At 34.7% G+C, this 24,886-nt stretch overlaps 1 protein-coding gene and 1 long non-coding RNA gene across 4 annotated transcripts; both read left to right on the forward strand.

Annotated features, from left to right (window-relative positions):
* Positions 1-341: 341 nt before the first annotated feature.
* LOC127804082 (uncharacterized) lies at positions 342-4,023 on the forward strand. 3 transcript variants are annotated; one of them, XR_008023648.1, is made up of 6 exons: positions 378-503; positions 679-709; positions 855-1,319; positions 2,734-3,023; positions 3,100-3,517; positions 3,675-4,023. It is a non-coding gene; the product is annotated as an uncharacterized LOC127804082 (long non-coding RNA). The 3 variants fall into 3 exon arrangements; XR_008023646.1 differs by having other exon boundaries at positions 375-503; positions 855-3,023; XR_008023647.1 differs by lacking the exon at positions 679-709 and having other exon boundaries at positions 342-503; positions 855-3,023.
* A 13,994-nt stretch (positions 4,024-18,017) lies between these two features.
* Positions 18,018-24,769, forward strand: LOC127804939 (uncharacterized). Its single transcript, XM_052342049.1, has 6 exons — positions 18,018-18,301; positions 19,958-20,028; positions 21,389-21,565; positions 23,598-23,696; positions 23,806-24,051; positions 24,225-24,769. The coding sequence occupies exons 2-6, from the start codon at positions 19,963-19,965 to the stop codon at positions 24,522-24,524; spliced, it is 888 nt and encodes a 295-aa protein (XP_052198009.1). The 5' UTR covers positions 18,018-18,301; positions 19,958-19,962; the 3' UTR covers positions 24,525-24,769.
* Positions 24,770-24,886: the final 117 nt, after the last annotated feature.

A 24,886-nucleotide genomic window follows, 5' to 3' on the forward strand; every position in this document is an offset into this window, starting at 1 on the left:
TCAATTCAATTCAAATTAAATTATTATATTTTAACTCTTAAATATTTATTTATAGAGAAAGTAGTTACAAAGAAGCAGCTAATGAAGCCAACTGGTAATATGTGAATTATAAAATTTTTAAATTTCTCATTGCCGTGTGAAATTAAAATGTAGCCTACTAAACAATTTAAAATACCAAACATATTTTGGAGTATGAATGGACTGATACAGGAAGAAAGGAAGGAAGATATGAATTAGTTAATAATCCTACCAGGAGGAGATTGTCGCTCTTATCGTTATCGCACGCGTTTGAAAATTTGCCCTTCAGCGAAAGTCACGTGACACTTGAGACCGCCTCAAACAGTCGGTTATAAGTTGTTTTATAAGCAACCGTCGATGTATTTCAATTTTAGCCTCCGTGCGAATTTCTTGATGGTACGTACTTAGGCATCCGCCATGGCGTCTTCGCTATTAATTTCTGCAAGATTGATCGGCTCGATACTTGGGGACAGTGATCAAAGACGGTATGTATGGCTAACTTCACCTCTGATTTCTCTCTCTTGACTTGGCGAATGGCGATACATGCGGCGAGAATACAATTCTAGGTCTTGATTTTAGTTTTTGATTGTTTATTGGCTAACGCGATTAATCGATTTGCGGTTGAGAGCGGTGCTTCATTCTTATGAATTTCGTTTGTAGATCCGGATTATATGTCCGATTGGAGGGTGAGGTAAGTTTTGCACCTGATTTCTTTTACATCGGTCCCTTGGTTCGCTTTCGTACTGAATTTATCGATATTCCTCTTTCACATATTATATTATATAATGTGTATGTTATTCTATTTTGTATATATTTCTCAGTTGTTGGTGTTTCAGGGATGGCTCTCTTGAGATCTTTTGTCTCTGACGGACGACAAGGAAGTGTTTCGAACAACTTTGGTGTGTGATGGAGAGGCGGCTTTGGGACATATTCTAGTTATCGGCTTGGTCACAATCTGATTTTGTTACAAGCAAGGAAATTGATTCTTGTAACTTTGAGGTCTTAAAAGAGAAGTTGGTTATTACGACAGACGTAAGATATCTGGACAGAAAAGGCCTAGTTTCAGGGGGGTCATGTCTCTTTATCTTTCATCTTTGTCGACCGGCCTTTGCCATGACAGGTGCGCTTGCATGGCAGGTCATCTCTTAATAAAAATATACTTTTGGTTTTGGAGGGGAGATCGCATGGGTTTTTTGCCCAGGTTCTCCCCTCCGGTGTGTGTGTTTTTGTTGCGTTTTTCCTTCTCTCTCTCTCAAAGGCATCCTTGACGGACGTGGTTGGAACTCTCATACTCTCAAAAGGTACACGCTGCACTGCTAGTTTTGCTTTCCCAACTCCTCTTAAGTTAATGATGGCATCAAACTTGACTAGCTCAGCAGGAATGTTACCTTCTCTCCAAAGCATCAACTTAAATTAATCATAAAGAAACCGACTTGCCTAACATGAACTTATAGTAGAAGTCTTGAGCATTTTATAAGATTCCTTTTTTTGTCTAAATTTCTGCTGTTTATAGTTATCTAAACTGGTAAATATGGTGTTCTGCTCTAGGCGCATGACTACTTAAAAATAGAACACTCTTGTGAATTCGCAAGGGAGGATGGTCTCCGAATTTTAGAATTATTATTAGTTATTTTTTTATGTCCTTTTTTGTAATCCAGAAATGAGGAAGTTTGTTTATTTTGACACAAATCATTCGATCTGGTTCCTGGCAAAACTTCCTCCCAACTTTTTTGTAATCCAGAAAGGAGACAAAATCACAAAACTTATACATGGCCTCTTAAGTTACAAACTAAGCCCTATTTCTGATTTGATAGCTGAAAGCATTGTACTTGGTTGGGTGGACGCCGCCATTGTGTTCTATTTGCTTCTACTTTGAGGGTAGAAATCATTCGTATAATGGTGGCCTTGATTCCCACTTATGAAATTCTTCTATATTGCATCTGTTTGTGGAGTAGCAAATAAATATTGATGCCCAGTCACGCCCAAGGGATCCAAGTAGAATTACATTGTTGTGAAACTATGGCTACTATAAACAGAGGTAATTTATCATAAATCTGGAATCGTTAAATAAATGTTTAAACTGGTATAATTGCAGTTGTCTAACTAAAACAATATATTGTACTTACCCAAGTTTTTGAGTTATCAATTGGTTATAGCCATCTATTTATGTGACGAACAGCCAGGAAAAATTATTACTATGTATTGTTTGATTGACTTGATTTCTGGTAATCTTTAAAGTACTAAGTAACGGGTATTTTGATTCTGGAGGCTCAAAGCATTACCTGCTTTGGTTGCGCCACGTTGCCAGAAGTTATATTGTATAAACTAATGGGTTCAAATAATTTGGGCAACGGCTTTTGATCAAACACTAACAATTGGTCACTTGTGAGAGAAACATTGTTTAAACCGTCCACTTTGTTGCACCCTTTGGGCAAATAATGTCTGGACGTATTGCACTCCAAAGTAACATGTAGTCAATGTTTGGGTAGCTGTTCTGCTGCACACTGAAGTTACTTGAGCATAAAACCGAACTATATTGCAGTACAAACAAATCATTAGTCCAATGTTGTGACATGCATGTCTGTGTGGCTCTCTTGTGCCCTTATGATGAGGTTTCGTTGCGTTGTCTTGCCTTGATTATGTTTCATATTGTATAACCATTATATTTTTGTGAACTGTTGGCTGTATTTTTGGCCGGCCTTTTTATCTTTGAAGGTGCTCTCTTAGAGGATTTTGTTCTTAATGGTTATTGGGTTTCTATGGAGTCACTTTTGGTAGGCTCGATAATTATTTAGTATGTGACAAACAAGTTTCCGGATTGGCATCTTGGGTTACCAGGACAATGGGCTCTGTTGTCTTAGAAAATTCAATCTTTTGTGTTCGGAGCATGAAGGAACGAGGCTTTTGTTCTTGTTGTCTATGAAATCTGTCCTGTTCCCCTGAGGGCTGAGGCCCTCGATTGTTCACAGCAATTCCTGATCATTAATGAAGCAGCTGCTTTGACGGTAAGGGCTGTTTCATTGCTTTTTTTTTTTTTTTAGTTTTTATTTTGCTCTTCTGAAATCTTAAACCGTTCTGCAGATATGTGGATTAGGATTTTGATGTTCTACTACACTGGATATTGCGGTCACTGTGAAAGCTTCTTCTACAGATTGAAGGAGGACTAGTGGACAGCGTTTCTAAATAATTCCAGATTTTTGGGGCATCTCTATGTTGATTAAGGAGATGGGAAGGCCTAATTTCTGAGTGGTGTCTTTTTGGATCCTTGTTGGTGTTCTTCCTGAAACTTAAATAGAGACTTAAGGAAGAAACGAAACATTTGCCTGTCTCCGAGCATATGGTTGCCGTTGCTGAAGGAGTTGTAGGTACTGCGTCTGCATTGCCTGTGGTTGCTGCGGGAGTGTCAGATCTGTAATACGACCGGTAGTAAATGAAGCGCTTCTTGACATGCTCGTAAATTGGACGCACCATTGGAGGTGGTGCTTCAGTGAAATTCAAGGTACAGTGTATGTTCATATGATGGGTTGCTTTAATTTGTTCTTTTGCGTGTCTGTTTTTTCTGTGATTTATTGTGTTTCGGATCTGTTTTAAGGAGTTTGTAAGATGTACATTCAGGAGGAAAAGTTTGACATCTTTGTATTTGCATCCTGAAACAGCTTTTGTGAGTCAGCAGGAATAATAGATGCTGCAAGTCCGGCGGTCCATTGATCAATTAGATCCCTATTGTGCTGCTGTTTGGCGCTTCAGATCACCCTATTGGAGCTGACCACGGTTTGTGTCGTGTTCGTGGATACCCTTCCTCTTACTCTAATGGGTGCAGAAAGCCTCGTGTTCTAAATTTGGTATCCAATCAGCTCTATCCTCTGGTTCAAAATCTTTTTCTTAAGTTTGTTATTTACTGCGACTGCTGTCTAGATTAGTAGGTTCTAGTATCTTTCTGAGATGTATAAACATGAGCATTTAAAACTACGTTTGATTTTTTTTTAATCAGTTTTTATGTATTTATTTTCAGTGTTCTTGTGTTTGTTTAAAGTTTTCTTTTTTGTAATACATGTTATTTGATAAATTTATTTGTGCTAATTTTTTTTTTTATCTAGTTTGATATTTACAATAGTTTGTAAAAAGACACTGTTAAATATATTTTACTGCATTCTCAGACTTCGAATGAGGTGGTGAATAGACCATTCACCCTTGCTTGTTTGGTGAGACTTGGCAAGCAAGCTGGTTGAAATCAAGGGTGGGCAGGCTGAATGGTTGATTCAACCATCATTCAACTGAATCGGTAAATTTGGTTAAGACTATTTGGCTTTTTTTTTTTGTAAAAAAACATTTTCTTGAAAAGCTTTGAAGGAAATCATGTTAGAAAATGGCAGATTGGAACGATCACAACGCGAAACACATGCCTTTTTTAAGAAAAAAATCATTTTTTAGAAAGAAAAACTTTAAATTAAACTATTTGGCTTGTTATTTTTCAAAAATTAAAAAAAAGAGGACGCAAAAAATTTGAAATAATTACAACATCAAATGGGCTTCAAGCAAATCATCAAAAGCTTTTTTGTTTCCACATTGGAGTTAGTTTGCTTCTTGAAATTTTGGTTTGCATTCTTCTCACTGTGCCCGGATTGACTATTAGTTATACCATTTTGTAGTTTGTACTTTTTTTTATTTGATCAAGCTGTAAAGGGTGAAGGCTAAATATCTAATGGACACTATGCATATTGATAGTTCTTGTCTAATGTTTGTTTCACTTATGCAGTTAGGCTTATTTAGGTTGGTAATTTAGTGAAAATCACACGGTCTTTTAGCTCTTAGGTTTTGTTCATATGTCCACCGATGTCTCACTAGACTTGTTTGCAAGGATGATGCCCCAAAGTGGTTGCAATGATATCTCACTGGACTTATGTGGTCGTTAGGAAGATACAAATTGGCGGATGAATTAATGAGATTGGTAACAAGTTGCATTAATGTACTGAACTCCTTCATAGAGCTAATTTTTTCATATGTGACTGTGTTGATAGTTAAACCAAAGTAGAGTTTTGTTATTTACTCTTTTTGTCTTGAAACTTTTATTTGAGCATTAATTTAACTTTCTTATCTTTTAACGTGTTTGAGTGAATGTAGACTAAACTGGCATAGCTTGTGGCGATGACGAATAACTTAAATGTCAAGTCTCATTAAGATACCTACAATTTATAGTCTTAACCAATAACATGTTTCTTTCTTTAAATCACAATGAGGCCTTTTTTCTGTAAAATAAGATGATCTCTAAAGAACTATGGTGTGTGAAGTAGATCACAGTTTGGAACATATTTTTGGTGTTGATTTTGGTGACAGTCGTTGCCTACAGGCAAGCAAAATTGATGGAAGTTTGGATAGAAGGGGGTGTTGTGTTTGTTTGTCATTTGTCTTTTGTCATGGAGAAATTCTATTTGCAATAATCTGTTTTGTTCTTTAGAGTCATCTTTTACAATTTCATAATTATTTTTCAAAAATACCCTCGTACACGGTTATCCACTTGCATCGCTTATCACCGACCATCATCACCCATCATTGTCGACGGCCCAACCTCCCACCGACGGTCGTCATCGCTCCCACCTCCCACCTATCATCACATCCCCTCTCTCTCCCTCGCTGGCATTGCTCTCATCGAACCCACTTTTCCCTCCCCCTCTCTCTCTTGCTGACATCGTTCCCACCGAACCCACTTCCCTCTATTTCTCTTTCTCTCATGTCGCAGATTGGAAGTGGGTTCAGTGGGAACAATGCCAGTGGAAGAGAGAGAGAGAGGGGAAAGTAGGTGTAATGATGGGTGAGAGGTGAGAGCTAATGACAATTATGTTCGTCACGATTGTCGGTGGGAGCTTGGGTTGTTGGTGATGATGGGTGGCCACCGTCGATGATGGATGGTTGCAAGCAAGGTGCAATTGTGGGTGGCTACAAATACAAGTAAGGATAAAAATGATTTTTTCTAAAAAAAAAATATGAGTGCAGAGAGTAAAAGAGGTTGGTTAGATGTAAAATTTTCCTTTCCCATAACATGTGTACTTGCATGACAAGTTACATCTTAATAAAAATATGTAATTTTGGGTATTCAAGAGGAGGTTGTACTAGTTTTTTTGACAAGAGTTTTTCCCTTTGGTGCTTGTGTTTATGTTGTGTTTTTTTCTTTTTCTTTTTTTGTGTTTTTCTTTCTCTTGTATAACGAAATATTACATTATCAAGAACAACCTTGAGACATGTCAATGGCACACTTTCTCTCAAAAAAGGATATACTCAACACCCAATTTATTTTGATGTGTCACAATCCAAGTTAGAAACGAAGCCTATAGATTATTTTAGAATTCCTGCCTATGACGGTTGATCATTGAAGCAGTTGCTTGGAAGGTAAGGGTTGGTTCAATGATCTGGTTATTTATTTATTTTTGAATAATAATGGTAAAGTTTCTATTCGATTGTTCTTTCCTAAAATCTAAAATTGTTTTACAGATGTGTGAATTGGGCAACAGTCAAGTCAATGTACCTATCTAGATCCACTCACCAGATAATCATAATAATAATAATAATAATGATAAAAGAGGAGAAGTTGAATTAGTAGATGCGGATCATCAAATAAGTTATCAATTTGTGATTGAGCAATCCGAATCGGTTAATACTTCACAAGGCTAGAGGCGGCAGAAGCAGTACCAAAGATTTCAGTTGTCGATTCCTATAAATTAAGGGGCAATGAATTAAATAACTAAAATTATTTATTTATAATTATGAAAATACTATCTTCATATTATATATATATATATATATGAATTTACAGGCAATTTGAACTTACAATTGACGTCACGTCACATCTTCATCATTATTTATGATCGAGGCCCCCTCCCCCTTAGGGCAAATGGCAAATTGGCAATCCACTTCCCTTTTAGTTGTCCTCTCAGCCACTGGCGTGGTCGGGCCATCCTTAGTATTAGGCCCACCTCTGCATTAATCTCATTATTAAGTGGATGCACCTAAAAAGATATTTACAATAGGCCCGCCTCTGCATTAATCAGTTTGAACTACTTCAGATGGATCAGTTTAATTCAGGATTAATCCAATTGCTGTTTTAGGAAAGATTAATTTTTCGTCTGATTCCATGCCAATCCGGCCCCAAGAACTGGTGAAGAATTATTAAACATTAATAATAATTAAAATAAAAACAACACATACTATATATATGTATTTGTAATTGTTTGGATGATATATATAAATATATATATATATTAAAAATAGAAAAATAAGAGATTGAACTAGTCTCAACCTATTAAGTTTAGTTTTCGATCTCGAACTTTATAGAACTAATTCAGACCAAATGAACACTCCTATTAATAATAATTATATAACAATCAAGAAATTCCGTTAATTGGTTAGGCGAATGATATTTTTATAAAAAAAATATTTATATAATTTAACAGTGATATTCTTTTTATAATTATGGGTATTTTTGTTTATATACCGTGAGGTATTTTCTTAAGTATTATTCAAATTAATGAGCAATAGCTAATTATGGATTATTTGGAATTATCGTTCTTACGTGGTCTCCTGCGACTCGTACTCTCGATTTTGGCAGAGAAGATAAATTACAAACGGACTTTTGATCCTTGCCTAAATCGAGTATCAAACTTATAATCTATTAATATTAACCTTATCATATTATTTGTCCACCGCTTACTCTATGTCACGTTAATTATGAATTTTTTTGTTAAATACTAAGACATTGTCACAATGTCCACAAATCACATCAAGTCTTATCTTCAATAAGCCTTTTCAACCACAGCTTCGTTGTAGGCACGTGAAATAGTTATGAACTCAAGCAAAGTAGTTGACAATGTCATTGATTATAACTTTGTTTCCAAAGTAGTTGCACCACCTACCATTGAAAAAACATATCTTATAAGAGACCTCTTTTGATCTTTATCACCAATAAAATCAATATTAATGTAGACCACGCACACATTTTTCACATGCTTAAAGCACAATGAAAAATAAGAAATACCTCTCAAATGTGTAAGAATCCACTTCATAATTTCTTTATGATTAGAACTAAAATTTGTCATGTACTTACTGTAACTCCCACCATATATGTAATCTTAGCTCTTGTACACACCATGGCAAACATGAGACTTACTATTATTGATCTTTTAGAACACAAGTTAAGTGGTTAAATTACAATAAATTGAAATTCGCACCAATAAATAGTAGATTTAATTTTTTACTCTACATAATGAGGCAAAATCTTTACCTGCAATTTACCTCCTCTGTCGAAATTAAAGGCACGAGCGCAATGAGATTGCGCAAGAACAGTAATCCCAAAACTTACTATTATTGATGAATATTATACTTAAGATATTGTGTTCTTCTATTTAGTGCTAAAATATTATTTTGAAGGCAATTTTATATAAACAATAAATGAGGTAGCATTCTACATGTTGAATCATCGTATAACATTTTCAATGTAACCCTTTTGTATCAACCAAATCTTCTTATCCTCTTTTCTAAATACCTTTACCCCAAAAAATTGATTTACCACACCCAAATCCTTCATCTTGAATTCTTACCTCATGAAACTTTCATTCTAGAAGTATGTTTCTTTCTATTGTCTATCACAATCATATCATCCACATATAATAATAATATGCAAAAATAGCTATCACCAAAGTCACAAAAGTAAGCACAATGGTTTACTTCACATCTACAATATTCCAAGCTCATAATAAAAGAATCAATAGCTTCTAAATATTTGTTTTAGACCATAAAGTGATTTGTTTGGCAACAAATTATTATTATTTTTTTTCCTTTTTCATCAAATTTGTTAGGTTTGTGTTATATAAATCTCTTTATTTAAGTTACCATGCAAAAAAATAATTTTCACATCTAATTGCTCCAACTCAAGATTAAGAACAACAGTAAGAGACAAAAATCGAAAATAATTATTATTTATTCTTTTTTATATGATAGCAGTCAAATTGTGATTTAAATAATCACATTGTTAATTACAATTAACTCACTTTTGAGATAATGAAAGCTAATATGTGATTGAGATAATCATGAATTGTGACTAAAATATGGTAGAATTGGATGATTATTTAATCAACTTAAAACTCATCTCTCTCTGTTTTTTTAGGGTTAATTGTTATCTCATTTTCTTTTTTATAAATAAGGATGGAATTTGAGATATTGTAATTTATTCTTCTTGGTATTTGTTCGGATCAATATCCAAATTTGTATAGAGGTCTTCCCCATAAACATAGGCAAGTTGTCGAATCACGTTATATTAATGTGTTCTTTGTTTTCTTTGGTTGTTTTATTTTTCTGTTAGTTGTATATAAAAGATTAACTCTTTACTCTTGATCCTAATTTATTTTTTTAATAATTGGTATTAGAGTTAAGTTAAAGAAAAATATTCGATTGTATTGATCTAACCATGATGACAGGAAATACAACAAGCAAATTTGAAATTTTTTGTCTTAACAGGACGACCTTTTGCATTATGAAAATTAAAAACGAATGCAATTTTCAAAAAAAGATGGTTGTGTTTAGCAGAGAAAGATCGAATGGATTTAGCAAACCTCTTTATTTTGGAAGATTTAATTTTATTCAACAGTAGAATTTGAGATAAATGTTAAAAAATTATGAGATAAACTCGAGAGTATCTATGAGGGCAAATTATTGGTAAACAAAATCTTCTTGAGGTAAAAGATGTATAATTTGAAGATGAAAGATAGTATTTGTGCAAGAACACCTCAATCAATTTAATTCCCTTATTAGTAACCTTCCTTTGGACTCTTGATGTTAAATTTGATAATGATGAGAAAGCTAGTATCTCACTTTGTTCTATGTCATATTCTTGGGACAATCTAATTAAAAGGAAAGTTCAGTTAAACTTAATTTTAATGTTGTATTGTCAATTTTCCAAAATCGTGCCAATTTTGGTGTCGTTCTTAGGATTTGGAAGGCAAACTTTGTGTGGTATCAATTGCGCCTCTCTCAATGGTTGATGATGATGTAGATTTCTATGAAGCTCGTGCGGCCATGGCAAGAGTGCAACTAGCATGTGATTTAGAATACTCTCTAACCTTATTGAGGGGGATTCCATGTCTATTATTTTGGCAATTTTGAAGCATACCTCTTCTTGTAGCTCATGGTCATATGTTGCAATCTATTCTCAATTTGTTGGCTCGAGTTTGGAATATGGAGTTTTGTTATGTCCAACACACAACAAATTTGGTGGCTTACCATCTTGCAGCTATCAATCCATGTATTTGACTAGTTTAGTTTGGACTAATTATTTCCCCCACATTATAGTGTTGCTTGCTCTCGTTGATTCTTCTTAATAAAATTGTATTCCCACATTAAAAAAGGAATTTCAAAAACTTTTAAAATAACTATACTTTTACATACTTAGATTTAGTTTTTGTGTTGAAATTATTATCACTCAAACATAACAATATAATATGCAGTTGAGAGATTCATTTTCAAGCCATTAAAATTCTACAAGACAAAAACCAATTAAAGGGCACGCAAATGCCATGAATGAAACTTAAGTCAAAACTCTTAAAATTGCAAAGTATTATTGTAAAGTTCTCAAATTAATATTGGAAACATACCGCTTTTTGAAATAGGAGTTTACTTATTTATAGGAAAGTTCAAGAGTTTGCAATAAGCATTCTTATTGTTCTGGGATCAATTAGACTTCAAATTTTTTTAAATAAGTTTTATTCTTTTACGAGATTCTCAAAAGAATTTTCGAAGTTATTTATTCACGTTTTGTCATTGAGAATACCCTAGGTGAAAAGTCTTTGGAGATCTCCAGGTCTCCCAATTCTTTCTTCCTCCCTTTGTAGGACTGTTCCGAGAGATCATTTAAGTCAAGAAAGTCTCTCCAGCCCTCGTGTGACAGTTTATGTTGCACGAAAACGAAAAATATTTTCGATAAGAAACGGAAACGTGGAAACAGACGTTTTTCTAAAAAAATATGTATAAATAGGATCCGAAACGAAAATAAGAAATATTTCTGAAACGTTTCGAAAACGGGAAAACGACACCTATGAGATGTTTCCGTACAACATAAGTGACAGCCATCTTTAATATTCTTTTGGGTTTTCATCTTTTTGGGTTTTCATATTTTTGAGTGAGTTTTTGTTTCTAGACCATGACCCATAAGACATCAGCAATAATTGTCGAGACCAATAAAATATATATTTTATAGTTTTCCAAAAGTAGGATATTCTAAGAACAAGGATTGAAAAGTAAGTTTCAAAATTAAAAGTACTAACCCATAACTAGGAACTTAAAAAAGATTATATTTGCACATGAAAAAGCACAAAATGGTGCGGACGTTCACACGCGCTGTAGCCTAACAAAGAGTGCGTAAATACAACGCCGTTGACATACCAAGACTTCACCTAACATTGCTACATTTCAGTTCAGGCCTTCTCTTCTTATTTTATCATACACCGAAAAAAAAAAAATAGAGTCCGTTATTCAATCACGGGGGCTGCTTTGAATTTTCCAAAAGTTTGACCTTAGCTGGCCAGAAATTCTACTGCATTTGTCCAATTCAAATGTGTGAATATAGAAGAAAGATACATCATGCCAGCTTGTTAATGTAACCAATTTTTTGTAATATGTTTGACTTGCATTTTATTTTTTATTATTATTAAAAAATAAAAAAATATTACTAGGTCCTTGACCTTTATATTCTATAATAAATTAGTTTACTGTACTTTAATTATTATCACTGTAGTCTCTCAGCATTAATTTTTGTTCTAATTTAGTCTCGTTTTATTTTTATCTAACATAATATAAATTAATATAACCTCAAAATTACTTAATATTAAAATTAAAATAAATCCCACGATTAAGTAATTTAAAATTTTATATTAGTATATATCATATTAATTTTTATTAATAGAATTTGACAAAAAATCAAACGAGTGATTGAATTGTTCAAAATTCAATATTTATACTGACAAAAATTAAAGTATAATGACCAATTTATTAAAGAGTACAAATTTTATATTTTAGCAATGTAATTTACCTTAAAAACAATAATAGTAATAATAAATGATGATAATTTATTTTGAAAAATAAAATTTAGGTGACCAAAGACTTCTCTACCTCGAGAGAATAAACATATTGATTATTCATAAAATTTGAGAAAACTTTTAGTATAAGTCTTTTGAGACACTTAAACTAATAAATTATATGGCGACCAATTGCTATAACAACTATGAGATACTAAACTTGAACATTAAATCTATCATGTTAAAGCAATTATAAATAACTATTTTTAAACAAATATTAAGAAAATTACACTTTATACTTTTAAGATTTTACCAAATTAAAGTTTATGTTCAACATTCTTAATATTACATAAACTTCTCATAAATCAAATAAGAAATATGTGTAATTTTATAAAATTTGAAGTATACCTGACGTAATGCAAATTTAACGTAAGAAGATAACTTGATATAATATTTCAACGGCAGGGGTAGAAATATAAATTTTAAAAAGTAATAGGTACTCCATGAACTTATACAAAAGTATAAAAAATTGATGGATTTCATTAATTATCAATTTGCGGCGAATGTTCCCGAAGCGTTTAATGATGTAATCTTTTTGTTTTGAAAAATACTATTGATATATCTTTGTATATATCTTAAATTACATAAAGATATATCAATGACAAAAAGATCTTTCATGAAACACATAAATATGCATGATGTAAAGCGCAGAATATTTTAATTATAATATTTTCTTATATAACTTAAGATATATAAAATAATTATACATCGAGCATGATGGTTTTGTTTTTAGTTTCTAATTCTTTGACTATGACATCTGTTTTGTCAACAAGGCAGCGGCCGCAGGGCAATTGATCTTTCTCCTTCATTTTAGGGTCAAAAGTAGTAATCGGCGGCTTCAGAAAAATCGGAGACAAGTAGCTACAATTCCACATGACCTTAATGCTGCAGATTCTGGAAGATCAGACATTTCTAAGGAAACAATCACTCTCTATAAAAGTTATGAAAAAAAAAAATGTATCTTATATTTTATTATTTTATAATTAACGAATTAAACACATCAGCTCTGTTTATGGGTGCAGGTGCAACTTATTAAAATATATTTTTATTTTTTTAAACACAAAGGACAATCTTTGGAATGTGACAAAGACAAATAAAAATAAATATTCAATTGTGCTAATGTAAAACACGGGATAAATGAGATTTGGTTAATTTTTGAAATATAAACGAACAAATAAAAATAATATTTGATTGTTTGAGTCCAGTGTTCAAGATTTAATTTGTCAAACTGAGCAGTGGAGAAGCTCTATCGCGCCAATGAGAATATGCCACGTATTAATGTGACGTGAAATAAATTAAATTAATTTTTTATAATTGTAAAAAATTAATTTGCTCCTTCCTTCTTAAGTTTTTTGTGACTCCTCAACTCCTCTCTCCCTTCAACCAACACTGACCATGTCTTTTCAGATTTAACGCTGTCTTTGATTAACTCCAACTTTTACTTTGCTCTATCTCTTCTTTTTTTTTTTTTTTTTTTTCTATATTTCTTTTGTTTTCGAGACATCTCCTCAAATTTTTGGCTAAAAAGATAAAATTTATCAACAATGGGGACAATGATTGATGTTGCTGATAAGTGCGACGGCCGATGGGAAATCGTCGATGGGGGCGATGGCAATGGCCAATGGTGGTAGTCGAAAGAGTTGGGATGACAAGCGACGGAAGACAGAGGTTGAAGAAAAAGGGTATGGCTAGAAATTAGCAAAAAGAATTAGGTTAAAATGGTAAAATAATCGATCAACGTAGCTTATAAATTAGCAGCATTTTGCAAAAGTTTTCCCACACTAACTTTTGCAAAATACTGTGGTAATAGCGTTTAAGCTACTTAACTTAAACTCTAGTGATGTGCACCCAAACACCTTGTCAACTTTTGCTTAATAGCTTATAAGCGGTCAAATTAGTAAGCCAAACAACCCTAAATAATTCACCCATAAAAGCCAATCTTAATTGCTTCTAGGTAGCTCGGCCCTATGTTTGTGTTGGCCTATTTCCTCGCCTCTTCTACCCTTTACTTTTCAATTTTTATTTTTGTAGTTTTAAATATTGTTAAATAAGGATAATATTTACTAAATAATAAGATTCTGTGAGTACTAAAAATATTATAACCATATTAGAGATACAAAAATATTAGTATACTAGTAAATTTGTTTGATTACAAAAGATATGGGGGTGAATCATACCAAAGGTTATCAAATTTTGGTGTCTTTTGTAATGTAGTTATTAAACTTTAATTTTTTGTAAAATGATCACAAAAGTTTAAAATATTTTGTAATTTGATCACATTTAAGATTTTTCGACATGCACTCGTCAGAGCTTCTATTGTGGTAATGACGTGGTGAATAGTCAAAGTCATATATTGAGTATACAAAATTGCAAATGATAATGCGTCACATGGCACAACCCATTCATCCTTATAAAACCCATTCTCATTTCCCCACTATCACTCTTCATTTTTCTTTTTCTTTCTCTGTCACGACTCAAAATTTGACTGTCGTGATTGACATTATCCCTTAAGAAGTTGAAGGCCCCAAGAAAGAATAACAAACCTGCAATACCCATATTCCTCTAATATATAAACATTTCAAATCATTTACAAAAATACTACCATCATTTGTATACATAAATCAAAGTGACATCGGCCCAAAATTCATCAGTACTTATAGTAGTCACAATTCAGAATAAGAAAGAATCTTAAACCCTCTCATGCACAATCCCATGGAATGAAGTGAATATATTGAAATTGGAGCATGGCTAAGGTATATACAACGGAAACGTACACCATGACTCTTACCGTCCAAAAATTTATAAAAATCTACAAAATCTAAAATATTAAGAGATAAGCCTGACACTGGCTTAATGAGAGGTAAAAAGCATTATAATGGGGGAACATAAAATCAACGTAAATATCATCACACCATGACATTCCAAGTAATATATGATATTAAATAAGAGATGATGAATAAATATGCACATTGGGGGTAAACAATTTAGAAACAAAATTTACATATTTTATTCTCTTGGTACAGACTATCTCTACGCCACCAAGATCCACTTCGGCGGACTATCTCACGTCGGACATAAACATGGATGGCGGACTATCTCACTATAACATCTTGCATTGAGCGATACGAACGACCGGAACAGCTTACTCTGATTGGCCTATGCGAACTTCTCAGGGGTCACCCATCCTTAAGTTTTCCTAACTCAAGTACGCTTAACTCGGGAGTTTTTTGCCTACATTCAGCCCAAAAGGTATCCAACTGGTGTTATTTCCTTCCTTACTTATTCTCGATATATATTACCATTTTGTGGGCTCTTAGGCTACTACATTCTTCCTTCTTTGAGCATATGACGTCCTCGTCATGCGACCTTACAATTAGTTCCAACTCTCCTCAGTCCAGTACTCCAAGCCTTTAACTAGTACACGGTTCTCGATACAGTACCCCCAACTTTAAGCTAGTAAACGGTCATCAATCCAGTACCCCCAGCCTTTGGCTAGTACACGATCCCAACACATGGCTCGAGTTGCTCTGATACCGTCCGTAACATCCCGCATCGAGTGATAGGAAGGACCGGAATAGTTTACCTTGATGGGCTTACGTGAACTTTCCAGGGGTTATCCATCCTTAAGTTTTCCCAACTTAAGTACGCTTAACTTGGGAGTTCTTTGTCTACATTCAACCTAAAATGTATTTAGCTAGTGTTATTTTCTTCCTTACTTATCATCGATATATACTACCTTTCTCTGGGCTCTTGGGATATTACACTCACGCTCCTCCAGGGTGGACTGTCTCACATCCTAACGTATACGTAGTGCACCAACGGCTAACTCTTACTGAGGTTAGCGACACAAGATTCTATAAGTTACTTCATTTAAATACACATCTTATACTATCTTTTAGCTTAAACAAGTGTCACATGCAACATTTCACATATAAGTAACACCATCCATAATCCACATTAATAGACATGCAATCAACCATAGGTGTTAATATGCACAAGACAGAACAATATAGATTCTAATTTTCCCGTATGCAATTTACGAACGAAATCATGAATAGTATGTATAGAATACTAGAATAACAAGATATGTGAATGTAACAAATACCATCATAATACGATTTACCCACTCACCGTGTTATAGAAGATACAAAATTCCCTCAAACACCTCTCGGTTGGGGCACGTTGATGTTACCTAACAAAATCATCAAATTTCATGAGAACTTAAACAAATACAAAATTAAATCCCTTAAGTATTTAACTGACCCAAGGCTGCCACTATTGGCCAAAACCCAAGAAAAATAACATCCTGAACTAACCACACTGTCGATTGTTGGTGACCACCTCTGGTCGAAAGTTCTTATGATTTGAACCTACCATTAGAATTGCCAAGCCAATGAGAATAATATATCAAAAAATGTGTTAAATCTAACGATTGAATTTTTATAGATCTAACTTTTAATTTTCGGTTAGATTTAAAAAGCACGTTGCCAGTAGTCGCCAGCCACCACAATCAACATTACCTAGTAATAGGCCACTACTCGCCTCTCTTAACCCCTCCAACGAATATACCCAAAAACCAGTAAGATCTAACGGTTAGATTTTTGTAGATCTAAGTTTAAAGTTTCAACCAAGCAACCCACATGTATATACATATATATATAATATGATTTTTAAGTTGAAAATAAGACTGATGAAGCTAAAAGACATACTTCTTATATATCGGGGCTACTTTCACAGTGATAATGTGGTCGGATTCAAGATCCAATGGTCGGATTTTGCAAGATCGATGATCTATAGAGCTTCTTAGAAGAAAGAGAGAGTAAGTGATTGAAACAACAGAGTAGAAGAACAGGGAAGAAATGGGAACCCTAGGCCTTTTATATGGCTACATGGGTCTGGTTGGCTCTTCTTGGGCCTTCTCAACATAAAGTTGGCGTTTATTGGGCATTCTCAACATAAGGCTGAAACTTATTGGGCCTTTTCAACATTAGGCCCAAAAGTTGGGCCTTACACTATCTCCCTATCTATTTTTTTTTCATGCGTGATTGAAGTAATCGGAGGTGGCAATGAAGTAGCAGATGACCGACAGGTGAAGCAACAATGATCGAAACAACAACTGGTGAAGCAGAAGCGTCAACGATGATGACAGCATCAAAGACAAACGACAATGATCGATGGCTAAAAGAAAAGTGTAGCAGATGCGGACGAGAAGAAAAAGATGAATGAGAATAAGTTTTATGGGGATGAGAAGTTGTGCCACGTGGTGTATTTTCATTGACAATTCTGTATACTCAATATGAGACTTTCACTGTTTTCCACTTTATCACCACGCTCAAGGATGGATCTAAGAGCGAATCTGGGAGATGGCTGACCCTAGATCCATAGGTTATTTTAGTCTTCTTCCTTTCAAATAAGCCAGATCTGCAAGATTGATATGAGGAAAAATTGAATCTAGGGGAGGGCTGCAGCTCATACTTGCCCCTCCCTAAATCTGCCTCTAACTACGTCATCGTCATGGTAAGTGCTCCAATAAGTGCACATCAAAAAATCTTAAAATGTGATTAGATTATAAAATATTTTAAATTTTTATGATTACTTTATAAAGAATTGGAGTTTAGTAACTACAATGTAAAAGATATTAAAATTTGGTGGCCATTGGGGTGATTTACCCAAAAGATATGTTTAAATTGGTAACTGAGGAAGAGAATAGGATTTTGTGCTTTTGCTGAGAGGGGTTTAGGGATATTGAGTTAAAGTTCAGGGGCAGTCTGTAATTAACGGTTATTCTGGCACTTGAGTTTTCCATGACGTACGGTTATTATTATACAATTTTCACGACCGTCGGGGAGGTTCGTTGCCGTTTAAAAAGCTTCAAGACTCGATGGTAGCGGCCAGGAGTGATCTCTCTGTCTCTCTCCCTCTCTCGTTTTCAACGTTGCCTGGCTTAAACGGTTGATGTTAACAAAACCTACTCTTTCCATTATTACATTTCCCTATAAATACAGTGCACGAAAGCGGCATCAAACGATTCCCCTCTTTGGCCCTGGTTCGGTTGGAGAAAGTAAAGGCCACTCTTCTGAAGACCGAAGCCTCTGTTTACTCTCTCTTTCTATCTCATAAGGCAAAAGTCTTGGAGAAAAGATCTCTTTCTCCTCCCCCTCGCTCTGGTGTGTATTTGTTGAAAATCGATATGTATATGTGTGTATGTAGATGCATGTATGTATGTTTGCAGCTCCGTGTAAAGGAAATTTCATCTCGATTGGACTTCTATGTCCAGTATCGATCGCTCTGTATAAATGTTTTTGGTGCCGCTTTTTGCCTTTCGGTTTCTTGTGTTTTAAAGTTCGTGTTAGATTGAAAGTCAAAGATCAGTTACTGAGGCCTTAAATGTGTCAGGTTTTTCTCGTTTACGGTGTTTACAATTCATTAGTGCATGATATTTTTGTATCTCAGATGCAAAGGAGGTATTCTTGCTTGCTTGAGCTATGGATTTGTTAAAGGTTCAGTGTAGGTTGCTATTTCTGGCATTTGATGACCGAGTCCGGGAAATACGTTCACACCGGATACGAGCAAATTGTGTCATATTCCATTAAATCTGATACCGTGTGAACCGAGTCAAGGGCGGTGTGTCTGTGATTGTAGGCGATCACATTTGAAATTACGGTTTTGACTTTTACCGGCAGATTTGAAACCCTTTCTTTTTCTTTCTTTTTTTATGGTTTGATTTTCTTATCAATTTCTTTAGTTCGTATTACCTGTAAGTTGTCCCTGTCTCGAGATATCTGCAAACTTCAAATTTGATAACTGTTCTTTTCTTTTTTATCAGCTACATAGTACAAACCGAATTCCAAGTTGTTAGGATTGCTTGTAACGAGAACAATTATTTAGAACCATATAATTTGTGCAACTGGAGAAGAGAACCAAACCATATTACCACTTTTCTGGAATACTCCTTTTATCATTATTCTTTTGGTTTTTATTTTTTGAATTTCTTTCCTGTATGTCGGTCACACGTACTGTGTCCATACATTGTGTGTCCTTAGTTACTTCATCTTAAAAGGCAACTAGAAGAGATATTTATTTTCTCAAGGTGGATTGATAACTAATTTTTGGTTTGATCCATGTATTTTTTTTCCTATCCCTCCCTCTCAATCATGCAAAAAATAGTTGTAAAATGAGTAAAAGAAAATCTATAAAAGGTGTCACTAACGTTTTCAGATATGCAAACTCAACTAACAATAGCTATACTGGCAGGAAGTTTCATATGGAGATAATGGTACTAGAAGAGATAACGCTAGAAGTAGTATTGAAAATCATGGAAGGATAGTATTTGTATTTTTTTCACATGAGATAGCTTTTGTTAGGCTACCAAGTCAACAAGTTATCATCAGATATTTGTCAAATGGTACAAGTATGAAATTGGCCAACTGCACCATACGTCAGTGTTCTTGAGGCAAGCATGTAGGTATCCTAAAAAGAAAAAAAAAAGAAGAAACACAAATTGTTCTGCAGAAAAACAATATCTAGTGATTTACTAGACATCATTTAGAATTTGAAATTTCAGAATCTTCAAACTTCATGTTTGTGCAAGTTCTGTTTCTGCATCAACGGGGAAATTTGTTTTCACTTCATTGAGTATCTGTATGTTATCTGCTTTAAGTTGTTACTCCATTATACTTCTGTTATTATAGTTTTCCTTGTCTGTTGTTATGTAATTGGTCACAAGTGTTGGAGCTATTTATTACAAGGATCTTCCATAGTATGAAAAACATTGTATTGGTAATGTCATTAATTTTTGTTTTTTTTTTCTTTTGACTTAACAGCTCCCATGTACTCGTTCTTTCGACAAAAGAACTCCCAGAATCAGGAGAATGATTCTTTGCGGGATGCAAAGGTACACACAAAATTGGATATTTGGATCTTGAGTTATGTAAGAAAAATCTGTTTGGTGACATTATATGTATTTTGGTACATAAATAGAATGATAATTGATAAATGTACAGTATCTGGTAATTGTGAGAGGCAGTCTCTTCTGATTCTCACCTGGTTGCATTTTGAGCATTTCAAAGATTAACATGCTAATCTGGAAAACTGGCCAATAAATCATGTGTGGCCATTAGGCTTGAGAAGCTAGGGATGCCTTGCCAATGAATTTCTTTATCGGCCCGTGGGTTGCTGTCTGAAGGATGCTTTGGGTGCCTTTTCAATGAGGCCTTTTACATAAGTGGTTGTGACGGTTTGCTATGGAGAGCGGATTTGCGGAGGTGGGTTGTGGTTGAGCAGTATACCTGGGTGGTTGGTCTAGGGGCACATTAATGCCCCTCGATCACAGGTTGTGGAGAGGTACCATAAGAGGTTAGGCTAAGTTTTTTTTAGTTATATTATTTTCCAGCTAGTTTTAGGTTCTAACTTAGGTTTAGTTAAATAGCCAGTGTGGTCATAGACCATTGAAGAGGGTTCTTTGCAGACTTGACTATCTCGGGATAAACATGCACTTGTGGTGGAGTGTTCTGCATTCTTACACTGCAGAATCATCGTTTGCCTCAATGGGGAGAATAAATGCATTTAATGGCCATTGGATAGGGATGGCGTACCTTTTCTATTTGCTCTTTCAATGGGCATCTTTTGTTACCATGGCAGTTGCTTCCCCTGGAATGTTATCTTGCAATAGGGGGTGTTTTGCAACTTTCTGTTGGCAATTTTTGGTTACTCAGTGGGTCATGCTAACTTCTATATATTTTCGTTTTCTTGGGAGTATGGTTGTTCATATAGGAGGAAAAATGTGCTTGTTTTCTCACTCCTTTTTTGTTAGATGTGGTGATAATGGCACAAGAGTAACAATATACTGTTTTATGGTGTTGAGGGATTCTATTCTGAGTTTGATGAGAATCAGTTTCAGTTCCCTGTTTTTGTGATTGAAGGAGGACTTTCCTTTATATCTCTTGTTTGTCTCATTTCTTGGATGATCTGTATTTGCTTCAATTCTCTTAGTTGTCTTCGTTTCTATTCCTTCTTCTATGCATGGCCTCCCCTTATCACTTTATCAGGAAAAGAAAAATGTTCTTAAGCATCTGCATAACAATGTTAGCTAGAAATGCATATTAGGTCAGCTGGAGGGAGAATACCAGGAAGTTCAGATTGCAATTCCTTTACTTCATTTAGTTAACACTTCATCAAAAGGAATAATAATTTAATGGAAATGGATGAATCTTATTTTTAATGAAAGCGAAGTCTAAACTTTGTCATGCAAACAGATCAGTGAACTCAGGGCTGCTCTTGGACCCCTATCTGGACGTTCCTTGCAGTACTGTACTGATGCATGCCTGAGGAGATATTTGGAAGCTCGCAATTGGAATGTTGTCAAAGCAAAGAAAATGTTGGAGGAGACACTCCAATGGAGGTCAACCTATAAACCAGAGGAAATCCGTTGGGTATGTCAATTGACAACTTGTGTTGCATTTTCTGATCCTATCTCTCCATGATTTACTTGATTTGGCATATAGTCATCCTCATTATCCTTTGCATTAATAATCTTTTATGGATTATGTTGATGAATACTTCAATATCTTGTTCATTCTTTACACCGTATTCCCTTTCCTTCAGATGCTGGTATGTTTAATCTGAACAAGTTTGGGAAAACAAAAAAGAATACATGCCAATCTCTCTAAGTTGAAAAATGCAAATTTATATCTTGAGATGCCATTAATCAGTTTATCATCTTTCTGAAAGAATTGAATGCATTTGTCTTCATAATTTAAACATTCACTGATACTCATTCCCCTTCACATTTATATGTAGCTCATTATGTAGGATGGGTTTTAATGTTCTCCTAGGGAAGTCCTGGTTTACTGGCATCTTTGAGCCATAAAGAATTGAAATGCTCAGTAACAATTGCTTGAGTGAGCATTAACAATTTAAGATGATGTTAATTAAACTACCTCAGACCAAATAAGAGCATGCCCAAAAATTGGGTGACCTTCAAGAGAATTTCTTGTTAAGAATTCCTTGAAATCTCTGTTTGTCATCCTATTCTCATGATTCTCACTGTTAAATTTATGCATCTATTAGCTAAAACAGACTTGGCAGCTATTTATCTCTTTCAAGTTACTCCTAAAGCAAAATACAGAATGTTTAAAGTGCCACATCTATCCATTTGATGCGGACCTATTTTTCATGTTTCTTTGAACTTTCATGTAATTTATTGAAGTGAATCAAGTTTTTTCTAATGTCGTGAAAGTTTGGAACAAACTTATGACAATAACATGGAAAAAAGAAATAAAGTAAGTTGCGGAAAGCTGCGGTCTCAACTTACAACGTCTTTCTATGCAACTTGCATCTCCCTTTAAGCCTTAGAAGGGCAGGCATGTCAAAGTGAAAACATACATCTAGAAATTAAGCAAGCTCATTGAACAAGAATTTTTTTTCATAACGATTGGGTCAAATACTTACAACTAAACCAAAGGTAAAGATTCTGTCAAATACTTATAACTAAAAGAAGGGTGTATCTGAGAGGTTAGAACTACTTCTTTTTTGTATTTACAGAAAAAAAACACAATTTTTAAATGCTTTTAAACATACCTTCTAATGTATATGTTCTCTATCAGGTATCTATAAAAAACTGTGCCCAGAGTGACCTTCACCTTTGTCATGTAATCTATCATTTTTTTTCTCTTTTCCTTTCTTTTGGAAAAAAAAAATATTGTAGAAAGCTTGGATCAATGTAGCTCACTATGCGGTGGGATTAAGGCTTGTGATGATGATTGGAAGGTGGGAGTGTGATGTTATTAGTCCCCCTCCTGTTCATTATATTTATATTTGTTATTTCTGTTGTAATGTTTTTTTGAATTTTTTTTCCTTATTTCATTTTTCATCAGCAGTCCTTTACATTTATAATACTGAAAAACTGAAAGTGAGTGGATCACCGAGATCTAAGCCACAAAGCGAAGATCTGCAGATTGCACTAACAATGTCCTAAAGATTAGGACTAACTTATTGACTGGGAACTAAATATCTGAAGCAGAATACTTGGTCATGTACCATTGGTGCATGGACTGGTTCTTTTCCCACGTGTTCTTCCATTGCATGTGTTTGTAGACCTCCAGCTTTGTTGCAACTGCAAAGGCATCAAATGCCAACAATTTCCACTATCAATACTTGTCATGTCATGGTGCAAAAGATCTTGGTTTTAGGAAATCTTGATGAAGTCCCCCTTTTGTCTTTAATCCTTTTTATCTTATGGTAAGTGCATAACAGCTGCTTGTCGAGTTCAAAATAGGTTAAGTTGGATGATATATGGAATTTGAGAAATTTCAGTTGAAACTTGCCTGAAGGCAAAACATCATTTTATTTTAATGTTTTCTGAATTCAGTATGTTATGCTTCTAATGTCAGGCTTGTATGACGTTGTTCATGAAGATAATTTTTTATTGATCCATTCTAATATATGGACTCGTATCATTTTCAGAATGAGGTAGCTCATATAGGTGAGAATGGTCTAGTATCAATAGCAGATTTTCATGATCAGCTTGGGAGGGTTGTCCTTATAATGAGGCCGGGGATGCAGGTTAGTGTTCAGAATTCATTCTTCATGTATAAACTGTACGCTTTTATAAGTTAATTAACAGTTCATTTTTTGGGTTTTAATGATCAACCCATACGCATTTTGGTTGCAGAAAACAACAGCAGGAGAAGGCAATCTTCGTCATCTAGTATATCTTGTGGAGAGTTCAATCCTTAACCTTCCTGAAGGTCAAGAACAAATGGCATGGTTGATAGACTTTACTGGATGGTCCGTGAACACTAACGTGCCGATAAAAGTTGCCCGAGATATTATCTTCGTTCTGCAGAATCACTACCCCGAGAGGCTCGGTTTAGTTGTCCTTTATAGTCCACCAAGAATCTTTGAAGCATTTTGGAAGGTCCTCCTAGCTCATGCCTTTATTGAAAACTAATTTATAAGACAAATTGGAATCCATTTCATTAAACCACGTGTGAAGATTTGTCGCATGATCGTATACAGGTCTAAATTACTAATACTTGTAGCTCCTGTGGATTATGTTTAACAACTCTAGCTTTTCTTCCATCCCTGCAGGTGGTGAAGTATTTCGTGGACCCCAAAACATTCCAGAAAATTAGGTTTGTTTACCCAAAGCGTAAAGATAGTGAGGAGATCATGAAGTTGTATTTCGACGCTGAAAACCTTCCGAGTGAGTTTGGGGGAAAGGCCAGCTTGAAATATGACCATGAACAGTTCTCAAGGCTGATGACACAGGAAGATGTTAAAACTGCTAAATTCTGGGGATTGGACAGTAGGCAGCTCCACACCCCTAATGGAAGCTTGGGAGCAGAGGTGGGTCCGGAGCCTGTTACAGTTGCAGCAGCTGTAAGCTGAGTCAGTCAATCTAAGGATGTAAGAGCGGTGGAGGGAACTGAATCAGCAGATTCAGGCTTATGTGGAAGCTGGAAATGATGTTCAGTCCTTGCCGGGGATGAATCCATTTGCTTGCATACTCTTAAAGCATGACAAGAGGTTATCTTCTTCCAATTCATAAATAGCCTGTATGAGTATGACGCCTCCAAAACCTTAATACGACTAGAACAGTAATGATTTTATGGCTCTCATTGATAAGTTGATGATCTCTGGCTCGATGGGATCGTTATAACTTTCAGTCCATTAAAGCTTTCGTTTATAAGGAGTTAAAGTCTAAAATTGTTCCTAGCAAGATTGAAGTAATTTTTATTAAAGATAAAATG

Source organism: Diospyros lotus, chromosome 6, assembly GCF_014633365.1.
Source record: "Diospyros lotus cultivar Yz01 chromosome 6, ASM1463336v1, whole genome shotgun sequence".
NCBI classification, from domain to species: Eukaryota; Viridiplantae; Streptophyta; class Magnoliopsida; order Ericales; family Ebenaceae; genus Diospyros; species Diospyros lotus.